Source organism: Tetrao urogallus, assembly GCF_951394365.1.
Source record: "Tetrao urogallus genome assembly, chromosome: 1".
Taxonomy (NCBI): domain Eukaryota; kingdom Metazoa; phylum Chordata; class Aves; order Galliformes; family Phasianidae; genus Tetrao; species Tetrao urogallus.
This window is the reverse complement of record NC_136813.1, coordinates 57,861,923-57,878,778: the sequence shown is the minus strand read 5'-3', so window position 1 is coordinate 57,878,778 and position 16,856 is coordinate 57,861,923. Positions and strand designations below refer to the sequence as shown.

The 16,856-nt window shown below is 34.4% G+C and overlaps 1 protein-coding gene across 2 annotated transcripts in view; it reads right to left on the bottom strand.

Moving 5' to 3' along the window:
* The window catches only part of ATP11A (ATPase phospholipid transporting 11A), a gene marked incomplete at both ends in the record, with an annotated part of 117,595 nt that overhangs the window by 19,610 nt on the left and 81,129 nt on the right, over positions 1 to 16,856 (bottom strand). For both annotated transcript variants that reach the window (XM_079543824.1, XM_079543825.1), the window contains 12 exons: positions 294 to 468; positions 2,825 to 3,076; positions 3,784 to 3,965; positions 5,857 to 5,960; positions 6,204 to 6,277; positions 7,956 to 8,027; positions 8,298 to 8,461; positions 9,699 to 9,872; positions 12,827 to 13,024; positions 14,145 to 14,295; positions 14,922 to 15,003; positions 16,222 to 16,286. In XM_079543824.1, the coding sequence (XP_079399950.1) occupies positions 294 to 468; positions 2,825 to 3,076; positions 3,784 to 3,965; positions 5,857 to 5,960; positions 6,204 to 6,277; positions 7,956 to 8,027; positions 8,298 to 8,461; positions 9,699 to 9,872; positions 12,827 to 13,024; positions 14,145 to 14,295; positions 14,922 to 15,003; positions 16,222 to 16,286 (1,693 nt within the window). The remainder of the gene's footprint in view (positions 1 to 293; positions 469 to 2,824; positions 3,077 to 3,783; positions 3,966 to 5,856; positions 5,961 to 6,203; positions 6,278 to 7,955; positions 8,028 to 8,297; positions 8,462 to 9,698; positions 9,873 to 12,826; positions 13,025 to 14,144; positions 14,296 to 14,921; positions 15,004 to 16,221; positions 16,287 to 16,856) is intronic.

Here is a 16,856-nt window from a genome sequence, read left to right as displayed (position 1 = left end):
TGTTACATTAGGAGAAGGGAATTAGTTCCATTCATTAAATATGACATGTACCAACAATAAAGTTTGCACAGTATGTACATAAATCAAATGCAGTTGGGTGCTATTTTAGCATACCATTATCTAAATTGCTTGCCAGTAGAAATTTCCCCTGCTCATTTTTTATTTTTTTTACTGCTTTTTCCATTTTAGTAGATACTAATGTAAATGTTAACATTTCAAGTTATTATAAACAGCACAGAGTTTTAACTTTCAATATTTACATACGTATGTTACACCCGAAAAGAAATACGAACCTGTGCTTTTTGCAGAGGTGCCATTCGACAGCATAACACTGCACTGCAGTTCCTGCAAATTTCAAGAAAGAGCTCTCTGTAGTTACCAGAGCTCCCATCTTGTCTCGGTTTCATTATTAATGACAAAGCTGCTCCATCAATAATTAAACCATAATCTTGCATATCAGTAGAAAGTCTGTTCAGGGATAAAATATAAACTAAGAGTCACTGTAAAATTCTCAAATGTATTTTAATTTTGGCAATAGTTATTTTGTGAAAATTAACTAACGAAAAAACAATGAGTGGAGAATAGTCCATAATTAATACATTTTAAATGAAATTCCTTATATAGCACTGCTATTTATGACATTTTAGAATTCGAGCTTATGTTGAACACATCCAGTGCTTCACCTGTTTGATTACAGCAATCTGAAGCCTCAGTGACTTCAACAGTGAATATGAGTTGGTCTGAAAGGGCTTTACAGACTGCTGTAAGGTAAACTGAATTGCAGAAAGAACATCAGTATTCCATAAGACAGGGAAGAAAGTAAAAAAAGAAAAGCTTCAGGTGCTCTGAAATCTATTTTGATGAGGAAAATAGCATTGTTTTTCAAAGGTCTATGTTTAAAGATTTTAAACCACATTTATGCCATGCTTTGAAGGCAACACTGAAGAGCTGACCTGAAGAGTTAAGGCCACTGTTTACATTTACAGGAGAATGCTTTGCATTTAGTACAGTGACTAAGTCTGATACAAGCAGACCTGGGTAAACTTTAAGATAGCTAATTCAGGCATTGCCAGAAGTGTAGCTATGGTTGCATGCAGCACAGTTCAGCATAGAAACATACACTGAACAATAGGGGGAGATGCTGTACACCGAGTGCTGCACTACAGGCTTCTGCAGCATCCTAATTATTTCACAGTTCCCTATCACTTGCCAAAGTTACATAGTAGCCTCAGGCTCAAGCCCACCAGTGAATGTTGTATAAACACACACTCCCTTTTATTTGTGCTCTAGTTTCAGTGCTGCAAGGTAATACTACTCCGTGTGGGTTTTCAACAAATGATTTCACCATGACCAATAAAAAACACTGCATCTATTAATAGCCTTTAACGTATTTTAAGCAACTCCATCTTCCCTACTAAAACATAAGCTATTTTTGACAAATAATGAAAAGTATTGCAAACTATATTTTAAAATAGGTTACAGATATTTTCCAGCACTTTCTTACCACTGGAACAAATAGGGCAACACCATTAGTATAACACAACATCTAATAAAAATATATCACTTTGAAGTCTAGACAATGTACTGACTGTCAAAAAAAATTACAGTGAAAGGTCTTCAACTTGAATTTGAACACCTAGGTAAAATCTCGCTATTAATATCTTTGCACATTCTCCACCTCTGGAGCCAAACATGGGAGGTTCTGATGAGTTTTTTATTGCAAATTGGTACTCCACAAGAAGTTCAACATATTTAAAAGTAATTTGTAAAACTTGCAGAATGTAAGCTGAAAGTGGAATGGATGATATGGAGATAATCAGTAAGTTATTTTTAAATGTGAAATGTAAGAGACACGTTTAACCGAATACACAAATATTCTGGCCCTGAGTTTCAGGCTAAGAGTTTAAGAATCTCTCTGTTAAAGTATCACAAACACATTACTAGCTTGTTGCTCCTTTGCTACTAATTTATTATTATTCAAATGCATATAAAATGAACTTGCTCACTGGTTCCATATTGAAAACAAAGCAAATACATACAATCTCATCTCAAAGGCAAGTAACAACTTTTCATGATGATATGGATGCTTTTGAGTCTAATTTCTATGTATTTACACAATATGAAAAGAGGTTTCATAGAAGACTCTTTAATGTGTATCTCCCAGTAAGCTTCAAGTAGTCTAACTTATTCCATATTATACCAATGTTTTTGCTTTTTAATGCTGTTTTCTATCTTCTTTCATGCTATGTTTCAAGAAAATCATTTCCATGCGCAATTCCTCTCCTTCCTTTGACATTCAAAAAATAGAGAACTTGATATTTTCTGTACAATTTACCTTTCTACTTAGGGCACTTTAAGTATTTGTATGCACAAAGAAGACTCGGTACTGTGCTGTTGCCTGTACCCTGTCTGTAAATACAGCAGAATCTTCCCCCAGAATTGTGCAGTAGGGTCAAAACAGCATAGCTCTCTGGGGACTTAGTTTTATCAAGAAAGTCGTATCACACAGTATCTCTGATTACAGAAATAAATCATGCCTGCTTCCTTTTTAAAAGCTAGAAACAGTATGTTACTACCAGTTTTACCAATAATCAGTATTTTTGCAGTATTTTCAACAGTAAAGCAGCACCAGTAATGAGATAAAGAACCAACTATGACTGTAAAAAATTAAATCTATATAGAGTAAACTTAATTGCTGCACAATAATTCACACTAACAGAAACTGAAATGGTATATTGGTAGTCGTAAGTTATTGGATCAATTTAATTATTTACAAAATGCACAGAAATGTATTCTTGGTTTGAAAATTCAACTTTTGTCTTACCCTGACAAGCTATCTCTGGTTAAGCTGCCACTGTGTCTTAGGACAGTTTTGCTTAGGTCAAAAAGCACATCATGTAAACTCTGCTCCTCAATTTTCTTTGTGGTTAGCTCAAGTATTTGTGTATTTCTCCGGAACAGTTTGCAAGCATAGCAAGTAGCTGCAGCAGTCTCCATTTTGTCTCCTGTTAGAACCCAAACTTTAATTCCAGCTTTCTGGAGTGCTTCAATTGTGTCAGCAGCTTTTTCTTGTAGCCTGTTGAAGTCAATGGACAACAGATATTCATGGATTACTCAGAAACAGGAAATGGAAAGCTTTCCATTAAAAATAATAGAAGTATTCAATAGAAGACATCAGATGCAAGAATTTTCCCCAGGGTGTGAATCTAAAATGCTTAGGGGAGCAGAACATTATCAGTGATTTATTTTGATATTTTCTAAATGTTCAAAGTTTCATCTTTTGTTTATGTAGCCAAAAGGACATGATGCTTAATTCTCCAGACAAGTACTTCACTTAAAACACTTCTAGTGCTTTCAGCTAATGACATCAAATAATGAAGTATACTGAATTATTAAAGCCACCTCCCATTTTTAATAGACATTTCTTTTAATTTAAGACATAATGAAGATTCTTCCTTTATTTCCTCAATTCCCATGTAACAGTTATTTCCTCCAGAGCTTTTCCCTACAGTTTGCTCAATAAAGTATTACACAAACTGCACGTAAATTGCTTGAACACACTGATCTTTGTATGCTTACCTATTCTTACTAAATTGCTAAAGTTACCATGTCTAATTTTAATAAGATAAGGGTACAAACTTCATTCAAACAGAGAGGTGTATCTCTAATACAAAAAAAGAATTACAAGAGAGCTTTCCACAATTTCCACTAGCAGACATTTCCTTATTTATAAACACTGGACTAAGGAAACATCTCCAAACACAGTCTAAGAAAAGTACTAACCGATCTTCAACGGCTGTAGCACCAAGTAAAATAAAATCTCTTTCTATCTTCTCGTACACTTCTGCCAATTTCTTTTCTCGGTCCTGGAGGGCCAACTTTGCATTCTGCAGCATCTTCTGTGCACTGCTATACTCTTCTGCTGTGAGCTTTTTATATGCAACACACAGCGTTCGCAGTCCCTCCTAAAGAATGTAATCAAAAGAAACAATGTGCATTTCATAAATCTATTCCTAGATTTCCTGTTGCTGTTTACGCTGTAATATTTGAAAAATCTGAATGATTTTACTACTAACATGAAGAGTTCAACCACTTACTTTTATAGTAAAGCGAGTATTGGATAATACAGACTAGAAAACAAGGGTCAGCTTGATTCTGTGCTACCCTGGAAGCTGTTACAACCTGAGGAATGAACTTCTGTCCTCAAGACAAGAAACAGTTCAGCCACCCAACTGTATGTATGGGATTACCAGGGAAACGATGGTCACGCTGAAGTTTTCCTTTCCTGTCTTTATAATGCGCAGGATGAGTCAGAAGAAATAATGATATAAATAGTAACTGTGCAAAATCTGATTTTGATGCTGTGTTACAGCAGAAATAGGGACAAGGACAGGAACAACACATCACAGTAAGGGCTGAAAGTAAAAATCCAACTGTGCCATTTCAGTCATGTGAAAAATAGAATTCAGTTGTAGGTGTTTCAGACCAGATCAAACTTCTGGATAGGGTGATATGTAAAAAAGGGAGTATACAGACTGTGTAAGGGAAAAAAAGCTGCCATAACAATAAAGGAAGTTTTGCAATCTCAAATGTATTACTTCTCCTAACACCATTTAACTGGTGCTTTGTCTTAATAAATATTAATCTTGTAGGTCTTTGTATAGTTACTTATTACAAATGCAAGAAGGAAAAGAATTCAAGAAGCTTCATGACTTGCTACTAATGAGGGCAGATACCACTTCTCTGCCTATCTCTTCTTTCAGAAGCTCCTGAAAGCTCAGCTTTCAGAAGCTGTATGTATCAGTGCTATATCCAATTATCTAGAATGAAGAGACAGATGGATTTCTCTGCTGATAGACACTGGATTGCTATGACACGTGAACACTTCTTTCATGAGGCCTCCTTCACTTCTAGTTATAAGACAATGCTTTTGTATAGCAAAGGTTAGTAAAACACTTCGGCCAATAGTTCTGAAGTTTCTCTTCATAACAAAAACAAGTAATGCTGTATGCATTTTTTTCTTATATCTGCAGTAGTACTTTGTTTTCAGTTTGCATACTGGATACCAGTAAATTTTACCCTATTTGTAAGACTACCAGTAATATTTCAATGCAGTGAGTTTTGTGCATTTTTGGACATAAACCAAAATTCAACATTCACAACTCCAAGTAGAATCATGGAATCAATAAGGTTGGCAAAGACCTCTAAAACCTCAAAAATGGCACTAAGCCATCCCCACCAAGCCCACTAACCATGTCCCTTGGTGCCACATCCACATGGTTCTTGTATTACTTTTCCAGTAAAACCAAGTTCTGAATTTCTTCTAAAGATGGTCAAACAGCTCATAATTCATTTTAAACAAGCAAAAACATCAGTAGAAGGATGACCACTACACTGTTTCCCCATAAGAACTATATTTATTGCCAAATTGTGCTCTAGTGGTTTTTCTCTTTTCAGAGCTCATAAAGGAAAGGCAGGAAATCAAAATTACTAAGGCTAAAGTCTTAAACACAAATGAGGTTTTCAGTGAAGTTTCATTTTGCTTCATTCAAAAGTTAATTCAAACTTCTGCAGTTGTTAAAATTGCATTCTAAAATGTTAATTGATGGCCCCCGGTATAACACACTTAACACATTTCTATCACACCAGAACTGCTATTTGGAAGATGAGATGGAGGAAAACCTCAAATAAAGGAGTGACATTGCTGTATATACTGCCTGTGTTTACTTTGGTATAGAGTAATCTCTATACCTGGGAAGACAAATCTCTTAGATTATCAATCAGGAGAACTAAAGTTTTTGACACTGACAGCACGTGAACAGTTCAGTAAAAGTTTAATGCCCACTGGAATCTTACCACTGCATTGCGTTCAACTCTGGATCGTATTTGGTCAATTTTGCCTTCTTTAACTCTAGGAAATATGGAAGAATCTGCTCCCTTGCAAAACAGAAATATATCACCTAAAAGAAACAGCATGGGTAATTCAAATTAGTGAGAAATACCTTTATCCTTCATAAACTAATAAGCCTTGCAAAAATATTTCTTCCAATAGTTTTAATAACATTTGCATGCATGCTGATACCCCTTCCCTGTTTTTATAAAGAAAGGGACACAGACCATGAATGATCAACACTCTGATAAACTTGAAATAAATTTAAGTGAGATAAATACATCTAACAGGAAACAGAACATGGTAGTCCTACCTGTTGAAGATTTGACAATTACACTCATGCGTCGTCTTACAGAATCGAAACTCAAAACCTCCAATAATTCAAACCTGAAAAGAAAGAGTATTTTTTAAACAACTCTGCTTTTTCATAAAATGTAAGCTGGTTATTTCAGCTTTGAGCACCTGGAATAAAATTGCTACTAACATGGAAAGTTATATTAAGTAGTATGAAATATGGAACCACTACAAATGAAGTATTATAAATAATAATTGTGAGGGGGAGACTCAGCTCTTAATTACTTGAAACAGAATCTGTCTGCGTAAGGTTTTGTGATCTCCTCTGGTATCCAGTTCCTGGTAACAGTCAGTGTAATTTATTTTAGCAAAAAACTAGAAACCTTGTAGTAGTACACTATACTGCTAAAAGAGTAGGTAAGCCACCAGTAATGGTGTGTACATACGCACATCGTTACAACTTGTCTTTTAAAAACACTGTACTAATTCTGACTGTTACTAAATGTGCCAACCTAATTGCACAATTTTTCCGCAAGTGTAGACTGACAATTTAATCAAATGAAAAAACACACTTCTTTTTACCAGTATTACTGATCGTTGCTTTTATGATTTGATTTATCTTCTTTTTCACTAGGAGGAAAAATGAACACAAGCTCCTGTTGTGTTGTCTTTCTATCATTCATTAGTCTGTATACATTAATCACTTACTGTCTTTTCCAGCACAAATATACATTTTATCATTATTTCCAGTCTCTTCAGGATTCATACAGAATAATAAAATCCTTTAGGTTGGAAACAACCACTAAGATCATCTAATCCAACCACTAATTCATCCTCACCATGCCCACTGACCACAATCCTCAGTGCCATATCCACACAGTTCTTTAACACCTCCAGGGACAGTGATTCCACCACCTCCCTGGGCAGCCTGTGCCAATGTCTCATCACTCAGATTTCTGAGAAAATTTTTTTCTTAATATCCAACCTGAACTTTCTCTGGTGCAACTTGAGGCCATTCATTCCTCTTGTCCTGTCACTGTTACCTGGGAAAAGAAGCTGACTCCCACCTCACCACAACTTCCTTTCAGGTGGTTGTAGAGTGTGATGATAAGGTGACCCCTGAGACTCCTTTTCTCCAGACTGAACAATGTCAGTTCTATTTCTGATAAGCCAGGATGTCATTGGCCTTCTTGGCCTCCTGGGTATACTGCTAGCTCACGTTCAGCTAATTGTCAACTAACACACACACATATATATATAAATTTTTGCTTATAAAAGAGATCTGGTGGTTAATTAGATCATTCAGTTACAAGTCCTTACAATATCCTGGAATTCAAACCTGTGCAGGACTACAATGGCTATTTCAATAAAAGAGCAATTTCTAACAAAAAGCTGGCTCAGGCTTCTGCCTATGAACTGTGATACATTTTGGACAAGTTAAGAAATCATTACCATACAACAAAGGAAAAATATGTATAGTTGCTAAGATTATCAGTAGCTATTAGATTATGAACCACCATGTCATGCTTTTGTTGTTATTTTCATTTTTCTTATTGCATATACTGTCAAATTAATGGACTATGCAAAAATATAAAACCATCTGGTGTATCTAAAACTACAAATGTTAGTAGAACACTTCTTTTCTTACTAACATGCACAGGTTGTGGCTTTTCTGAATATAAAATTGGTATATAGGGAGAGAATGAATTGTTAAACATATCAATAAAAATTCCTTTTCTCAGTCACATTTTGCTATATTTTAAGCACTCACTTCTCTCTGTTATTTTCCCGATTTAAGATCTCCATGTAATTGTCCTTCAGGCATAGATAGGTGTAACCGAGCCTGTAAAATTGAAACACACACTAAGAGAATCCATACAAGAAATATGTAATTATCCAGTTTACATGTCAGAAAGATTTAAGACTGATATTCCGAGAAAAACACAACTGTTTTTAGTTTATGAATATGAATAATCATGACTGCATACTAAGAAAATCATCATCAGTAAGTGATCTGATGTTTGTTATCAGGATTTTTGTGCTGAAAACAACTTTCAACTTCAGTGATTAATTCTCCAGATTGAAAAATTACAGTATTTAGTCACATACATACCTCTGTATTCCTTCAACTAAAGCTACTTCATCAGGTGATGAAGATATATATATGCGAGATCTTCTTGAGAGCTGGCTCTTCTTCAACCCATCTACATTGTCATCATCTTTTACCTGAACAGTGTGGCAAAGACAAAGAGCTCGGAAAAATAGCTCCTCTCTCTCCTAATAAATAAAAGAAATTATTGTCATTATGTGTCATCACTTTCAAGTATTCCTTTCAATTATTATTTCTCTTTTTTAGGAGGTTAGCAACATCACTGATTACTATTAACACATGCAGGCAGTGTTATATGCTACCTGCCCTTTAAAGGTACCCAAGCCTGTACCTGCGGTGGCCACACAGCTGGTTAATAGCTGCTAGTAATAACATGTAATGTTATTACTATGTAGTAATAACATTAGTAATGTAATAATGGCAGTCGTAAATTGCAGACATGTAAAAGAACTCCATTGTGCATCTGTATAAAAGGTGTGCACATTTTGGCAGCTGGAACCAACAATTTCTATGCAGTTTCAGGTGGTTTGGCAATAGCAGCTTATCTATTTCTTATTTCTGGTTCGAGAGTCACACCAGAAAGAGATTTCTATGTATTTAATGGATAACTGGCTGTGTTCTAACTGTATCTTTGTAACTGAACCTTATCTGGATCTGTGTCATTGTGATTCCAAGACAAAAACACAACTACTCTGGGAACATGTTCAGATAAGTGAAAATCACAAGAGTGCTGATTTACAATTACATACAGACCTTATCTTGCAGCAGTATAGGGTATGGACAAAGTATGATCTGAGATTGTATCGATACATATTTTAAAATATAGCGTCCAGTTATCCTATCCATTTACACAATGCTAAGCTACTGACATGAAGTTGCCTTAACTTTCAAGTAACCTCTTTTGTTTTTCACAGAAAAAAGCCAAAGCACATACATGCCATGTGTAATATGCTTCAGATGTGGCTACATTATGTCACATTTAGAAGTTACTTTAAATTATAAGCCATTCTATGGCCATCTTCGCTCAATGATGACTGAGTGTATGCACTGAACACTCACTTTTCCCCTACAAGAGTTTCCTGCCTCGATTTCCTTATTGTAGACAATGTAAAATGGAAACCAGCTATAACATATCTTTAGCCCTTAACCAGAGAAAGTTCTGTATTTTGGGGTTTTATTTAACTCAGTCTTACAGCTTTACTAAGTTGGGAAACTTCTGATTAAGCATCTAAATCTTAATTAAACAAGGAAAGGAAAATGTTTATGCTGTCATGCGTTTCCTGCAGATATCTACTTTGATTACAAAAATTCAAGGATCTTATATTTCTACAATTCCCTTCATCAGCACAATTCAATTTTCACATTTCACTGTGAAAAACACAGACCTAGAAAGAGTCACCATACCTTTCCACTTCCTCCTGGAGAAGAATCTATCATATCAATGCCTGTGCAATCATGGAGAATTTGGCCATTGCAGATAACATGTGGTATATAAACATGTCCTTCAATACAACATTCTACAAATTCCATGTTGTTCTCAGTTAAGGTTCCTGTTTTATCTGTGAAGACATACTCAATCTGCAAATGAACACAAATTAAAAATAGCAGGAATATGAACAGAGATCTTCCAAGTTCTCTTCACATAAGTGAAATTATTACTGGGCTACACCTTCCTTAATCTGAGCTCTTTTCGAAAAGGAAGACAAAGTTCTTTTTTGGATACATGTTCTACTAACAGATTTTATCATATAAGAGTACCAGCAAAGCTATCTTCTGCCTGATAACACTTATAAACAATATTTAACCTACTTTTACTCTTCTCTTAAGCTCCTTTTTGGTTCATAATGCCACACTTGCTGCAAAACAGATATTTATGGAAACAAAATTCACGGATTCCATTGGCAGGAATGATTATTTAATGTACCTGGATTCAGATCAGTTACTTTCAGCACAGTACTTGAGCCAGTGTCAGAATTGCCCAATGCAACAACTTTTGTGTAAATGAAGAGTCTAGACTATCACGTACAGTTATATGCAAGAGCACTCTTCCTGCCCTGAAAACATTCTTTCTGTCTCAAAATTGAATTTTTAATTCATTTTATTTTACAGTGAGACACAGCATTAAAGGCTAACAAAAGCAAAAACAAAACTGAAAAGTGAATTGCAACAGACATATCTACCTAAGCTCAATTTTGGATTTAAACAGTGAAAGTAAGGGAATTATTTAGTGTTCAACAAATTGTTTAACTGACTTTAATATTTAGTAAATATTTTGTCTTCAAACAAAACAACTACATTTTCTTTCAGTAGTCAGAAGTTATTATTTGAACTTTCTCCCTAAATTAACTTTCCTAATATTCACTGATCTGGAAAAGGAATTTTTCAGATTTTCCAAGGCTTTCTTATCTGCAAAGACAATACTCTAATGACATGTTTTTCAAGGTGGACAGGATTCAGTTCTCTCTCATATGAAGTACTATATAAAGATTTCGTATTATATCTATACTGGATACAAAATGCTATAAAGCAAAGCACTTTTATTCACTCAGTGTGCAACATCATTTCCAGAAAAAAAGAAGTAAAGTATGTATTTCACTAATAAAATTTACCACAAGTATCAATAATGATTAACATTCAATACGTTCATTAGAAGTAAGAGAAATAATACCTTTCAAGAATGTAGAAGCAGAAACAAGTTCATTGGATTTATAATGATATACCAAGTAATGATAAGTCTCATTCTTGTGATTGTATTTAAATGTAGTATTACTCAATTATTTTACATATCAATCAATGGTTGTATATGAACAGGATGTCTGGAGGTCACCTGGTCACCAAGCCTCCCTACTCAAGCAGGGCCACCAAGCGCAGGAATTGGACCCAGTACTCGAAGTGTGGCTTTAGAGAGCTAAACAAAGTGAAAGGATCACCTTCTTTCCCCAGCTGGAACCATCCTCCACAGGGTAGACCAGGGGGCTTTCGGTTGCCTTTGCCACAAGGGCTCACTGCAGTTTCATGTTCAGTTTAGGGTCCACCAGAATACTAAGATTCTTTCTGCAAAGATGCTTTCCAGCACAGTGGTCCCCTGAACACTGTGTCCCATCACCTTTAATGAAGATGATGTGAAGTGAGCTCAGTACTGGTCACTGAGCTACATCCACGAGATACTGGCCTCCAGCAAAAAATTCACACCACGGATCACCATGCTCTGGGCCTTGCTGTTCAGCCAGTTCTTAATCCATAACACTGCCTGCTCATTCAGCACAGACATCAATACCTTGTCTGCAAAGACTATATAAGAGATGGTACAAACAGTGGTTGCCCATAGTAATAAAATACTTGTACCATCTTTTGTCCAAATAGGTATAAATACTCCTTAAAACCTCAATAACTAGTTCAGCAGTACAAAAATAAAGCAATACACAATCTTATTTTACTTGACAACCTATGAAAATTATTTAATTAATAAAGTTCCTAAATAGTTTATCCAAAATGTGTGCACATATCTGTGTCAATATGATGATTTTGTTAATGCAAAATAATAAAGATGAAATTTCTTTCAAAAAAGCAGAAGGTCAGACAATCATTTTATTGGACAATACTTTTGTCTGGATATTTGCTATCAATCTACCAGACAAAAAGGGTATTTCTTTTATCTGCCTTTCACCGTAAGGAATTTAGATGCTTATGTAAATCTCCCTCTACAGTTACAAGAGAGAAATTACCTTCATGAAGTCCTTATTATTTACTAACATATATCTAAAATTATATATATATATATAATTTACTAACATCTATATCTATAATACAGATATCTTTTTGTGACTACATTGCAGGTACCTATGCCAGTAAGAGGAGAGTGAATGCCTGAGCATCTGTTCAGTGAAAGTGGAAAACTCCAGCTTAGATTACACACTTACTGTCTAGATAATTTCACTTTTGTGAGATGATTCAGACTGAAGTGCAAATGGTTCAGAGGATACATAAATTTGCTATTGCTTAAATGTACAATAATAATATTATTTGAAAAAAAAAAATCAAATAAAGGAATATTTGTGTAGGAAGAGATAATACAGAACTAATTTCCTAGGTTAGCCACAATACAGTAAAAAGTTATGAAATTCTAAAATGCATTTAAACAATGAAATAAGGAAATACCATTGTAATGAGCAATGTAGTACTTCTAACTCATGGAAATGAATGAGATTGCTTTAAGTGAAGTGTATTCAGGAATTACACATTAAGCTAAATGTAAGTGTTGTTTATGTTTCAATACTCAGCATAGTAGCTCACAGGTATTTTCAGAAACTGTGATCATTTGCACTGACTTAGCTGAGAAATCAGAATTTTTTACTGTGAAAATCTGAAGAAATCAAATACAATTTCTAAATTAATCAACACTAAGGAAAATGCAGTTTAAAGCTGCACAAAATATAATGAAAATTAAATTTTAAATAAAAATTAATATACATGAATAAAATATATTTTTATGGTGGAAATAGTTGAAAATTTTTCCATTCAGTGAAATTTACCTGTCCCAACTCTTCATTGAGGTCGGAAGTATTCACCAGTGGTCCTTCTCCTGTGTCTTCATCAAACATTTCCTCATCCCACGTGAGGAAATAAGAACCAAGAAATTTCTGCATTTCCACAGTGACATACATGGATACAGGAATAATGTAGTTGAAGAGAACCATGAATGCAAGGAAGTCTGTAAATGCTTGAAGAAACTGCCAAAGAAGCAAGATAAAAGTAATAATTCTTCATGTACCATCAAATACTGAAAGTCAGCTACTTGCATTTGCAAGTCTGTTTTTAGCTTTCAACATTAAGCAACTCCACTCACATAGAATCATAGAATCACTCAAGTTGGAAAAGACCTTAAAGATCATTGAGACCAACCACAACCTAACCCTACTACCCTAACTCTTAACAACCCTCTGCTAAATCATGTCCCTGAGCACCACATCTCATATTTTGACAAACAATGTATACTTTCATGATTTACATCATAGTAATTTTTGCATGAAGTTTTTTTTTTTAAGTTTTCACTTGTATTTTTCTTTAAAGATATATAGATGGAGAATACATTTACACATTATTGCTGCAAAATTCTAGATCAACTAATGAGAGTGACTGCATATGAATAGAAACAACATCATGTGAACAAGGAAAACAGTAAAAACGTATATTCCCAAATTAGCAGAAGAATAACATAAAATCACACAAGTCATCTGAGAATTAGCAGATTTCATAGCCTTCAGGCAGCAGCAGCATCATTTAGTGTGAAGAGGAATTTTTCCCCCCATCGGGAAGATTTACTAAAATAATATTCTGCCTTCTGTAATGTGGGGCTGAGCTCACTATAAAGTATTCTTGATTGACAGTGTCCTTGCTCTCGTAAAAATGCTGGACACTGGCAACTCTGTTGGTCTCTAACACTCATGAGAGAGTTACAAGACTATATGAAACTAAGCTTCTGAGAGGTACTTGTACAGCAATTCCTACAGCAGATTGCTTTGAACAGCCACCGGTTACGTGATTGCCAGTAGGTGGGTGATTCCTTTCTGTCCTACGTTTCTCTTTAAGAGTTCAGCTCTTTTCTTTAGAAACTCAGTGGCAGGAAACTCCAGGACATCTGTATGTGGATTTTTATACTAAAAAAGAACTTTCATATCCTTGATGAATCTCCAGTTAAAGTTCAAACAAAACCCACCACATACAGGCTTTGCACAAATATACTACCACCATTCTCAGTCAACGCATAGGCTGTATATACTTTTCAGTAGGAGTCTCACAAGTTTAGAGCTTAATAAAACTTTTTTTCGGTATTTTAATTTATTTCCATACCTGATTTCTCTTCCTTTCTGGCTCTGTTTTCTGATTATACCATGGCTCATCACGAAACGGTTCGCTCTGCCAGACATACTTCAGGACAGTATTTATTAGCGCTTTACTGATGAGAATACAGAGGTATACAATAAGGAATACATTCATTGATCTAAAAAATAATAATAAAAAAATTAAAAATAAATAAAAATTCCACTAGTATACAAACTACAGAGTTCATTTAAAAATATTCTACTTGTGTTTCAGCCTAACATTTGCTATGATGTTAAATAACTTCCCCCTATGTATGTCTATATGGAACATACAATTTTAGATTAAACATGGAAGACCTGTCACAAATTAACTTTGCATTACTACGTTTGGTCCATACTCAAGGAATTAATTCTATTAAATTCAATTTAATTATATGGTTAAACAGCGTTAGGATATTGAAGCACATAATCTTGGAAAAAAGTCAGTAGGTAAATTCTAACCAATGAAAGAAAAGTCTGCTGGAACAGCAAAGCATACTTTATCTCAAAAATGTAAGCACAGCATTATGATGGTTTCTTTCTAATATATAGTAATTGCTTAGTACTGAGAACCTCATCTATCTGAGGTTACAAGACTCATTTCATAATTCAAAAATGAAGAAATAATGCAAATTTTAAGTTCCTTTACTTCTTCCATTGTTTAAAATTAATAAATCACATACTTTTAGTTAAATGAAAATACTCCCTTTTATACATCATTCAAACATGCAGTTTTCCACCCCAAAATAAAAGTTTGAAATATTACTTTTCTACAGCAGATCGTTTCTGTGATTTTGACTGGTAATTTAATGCCATTTTTGTTTCCATGCCAGTGTAGATAGCAACACCTGAAATTAGACAACCTGTTTTACTAAAGATTACACAGTACAGCAACTTACTTGAATAAGAACACAATTCTCTAGACTATTAGATCCCACCAACTATTACACCCCCTTCTATATAGCTTCTGTAGTCTGAAGAAAAAGGATACAGATCGAGATGATACCCACAACTGAAAGTTGCCTTAATATTTTAGGGAAAATTTTAAGAAGCATTTACATCTCACTCTAAAATCACAGTTCCCAGTTCCTTGCATTTTTATGGCTGGTGGGGTTTTCTAGGCTTCAATTTTAAAACATAAGGAATACATTGTGCAAGACAATCCAACGAGGGCTAAACTACAGAATAAATCCAAGAAGAACAGAAGGCTACTGATTTACTTTTCTTCAGAAAATGCTAATAATTTATGAAGAGGGATCTTCTGATATTGCTGAATTCCTCTTAAAATTGCATTTTGAGTGACTAACTCTCAGAATATTAAATACAATAACTAGAAGTAAATATAAACAAGAAAATGGATGTGAAGTGCAGAGTAAATCAGCGCAACGATAAAATAATGCAGTTTTCAATATGGATCATTAATGGCAAACAACTGCATGTGTTTTACACAGATCAGAAACAACCACTCACACATCTCTGCCTGATACTCAAGTTGACTGAGATCTTAAAATCATGCCCTGAAGTTTAAAGAAACACTACAATCTAATTATATTAGTTCATCAGTTTCAGATACCAACTAAAAGCAAAGAAGGCAAGTCCAAGTCAACACATACTTTTCATCCTTTTTGCCAGCTGTCAGATTTTCATATTTTAGGCTAAGTAATACATTGTTATTTACAACCTTCTTTTTCAGAGCGTGGAAATCGTATACAGTAGTGGATGATTTGGACCCTTGTCCCTTTTAATACCAGAAGGGAGTCATTGACTTCATTGGGCAACAATATTAACCCACAGTCTCTGTTCAGAAGCCCTATATTCACATGAAGAATGTGTGCCATCTTCACTCATCCTTGAAAATTAAACTCCTCCCAAAAATCTCTACAATCATTATATGTCATTAATACTTCTTTTACTGCAATTACAGCAACAGTAAATCTTACTAAAAAGTTGTAAATCAAGTGCTTAAATAGAATTCATACACACAGTAGTAACTCCACAACTGCAACCCTATTTGATGTTTGCTTATTACTTCAGCATCCTCTGAAATAATTAATACAAATATTTACCAAAGATTTTTTCTGTATTCTTTAAAGTGGCTCCTCTAAGGAGCAGATTTTCGGATCCTAATGGCCTGCAAAAGAGAAACATTCCGAAATATAAGTATTTAGAAAGAGAGAACAGGCTTTAATGGAAGCCACCGAAGAGAGGAAGGTAGTTCTACTCAGTGAATTAATTCATTAATTAAAGGTATTTAACTATTTTAAGTGAAGATTAAAAAATATAGAGATGCCTAAAATTAAAGACATCACCTCACAATCCAAAGCTAGCATAGGCAATCTAATTTTGAAACACGTAGAGAAAACAGTGTTTCTTCATTTCTTTCATATTGAAAGTCAGTGCATCTAAAAACCACATCTGAAGATATCTAAATAATATTAATTATCATAATTGTAAGGTGATTATTTTTAACAACACCAACTCTTTTTTTAGGTTTGTTGAGTTTCCTGCATGTTAGAATTACTTGTTAAAGACAATTTTGTCACTGTATTCCAATTATAAATGCTATACAAGGTACTGCTTTAAATGTACTACATACTTTTCAAAGCATAAAGATTAATATAGGTAAAATAATTTAATGAGAAGCAGGTGGAATTACCTACTTCTTCCCATGCTGTTTAAAGATGTTTGGAGCATATGTAAC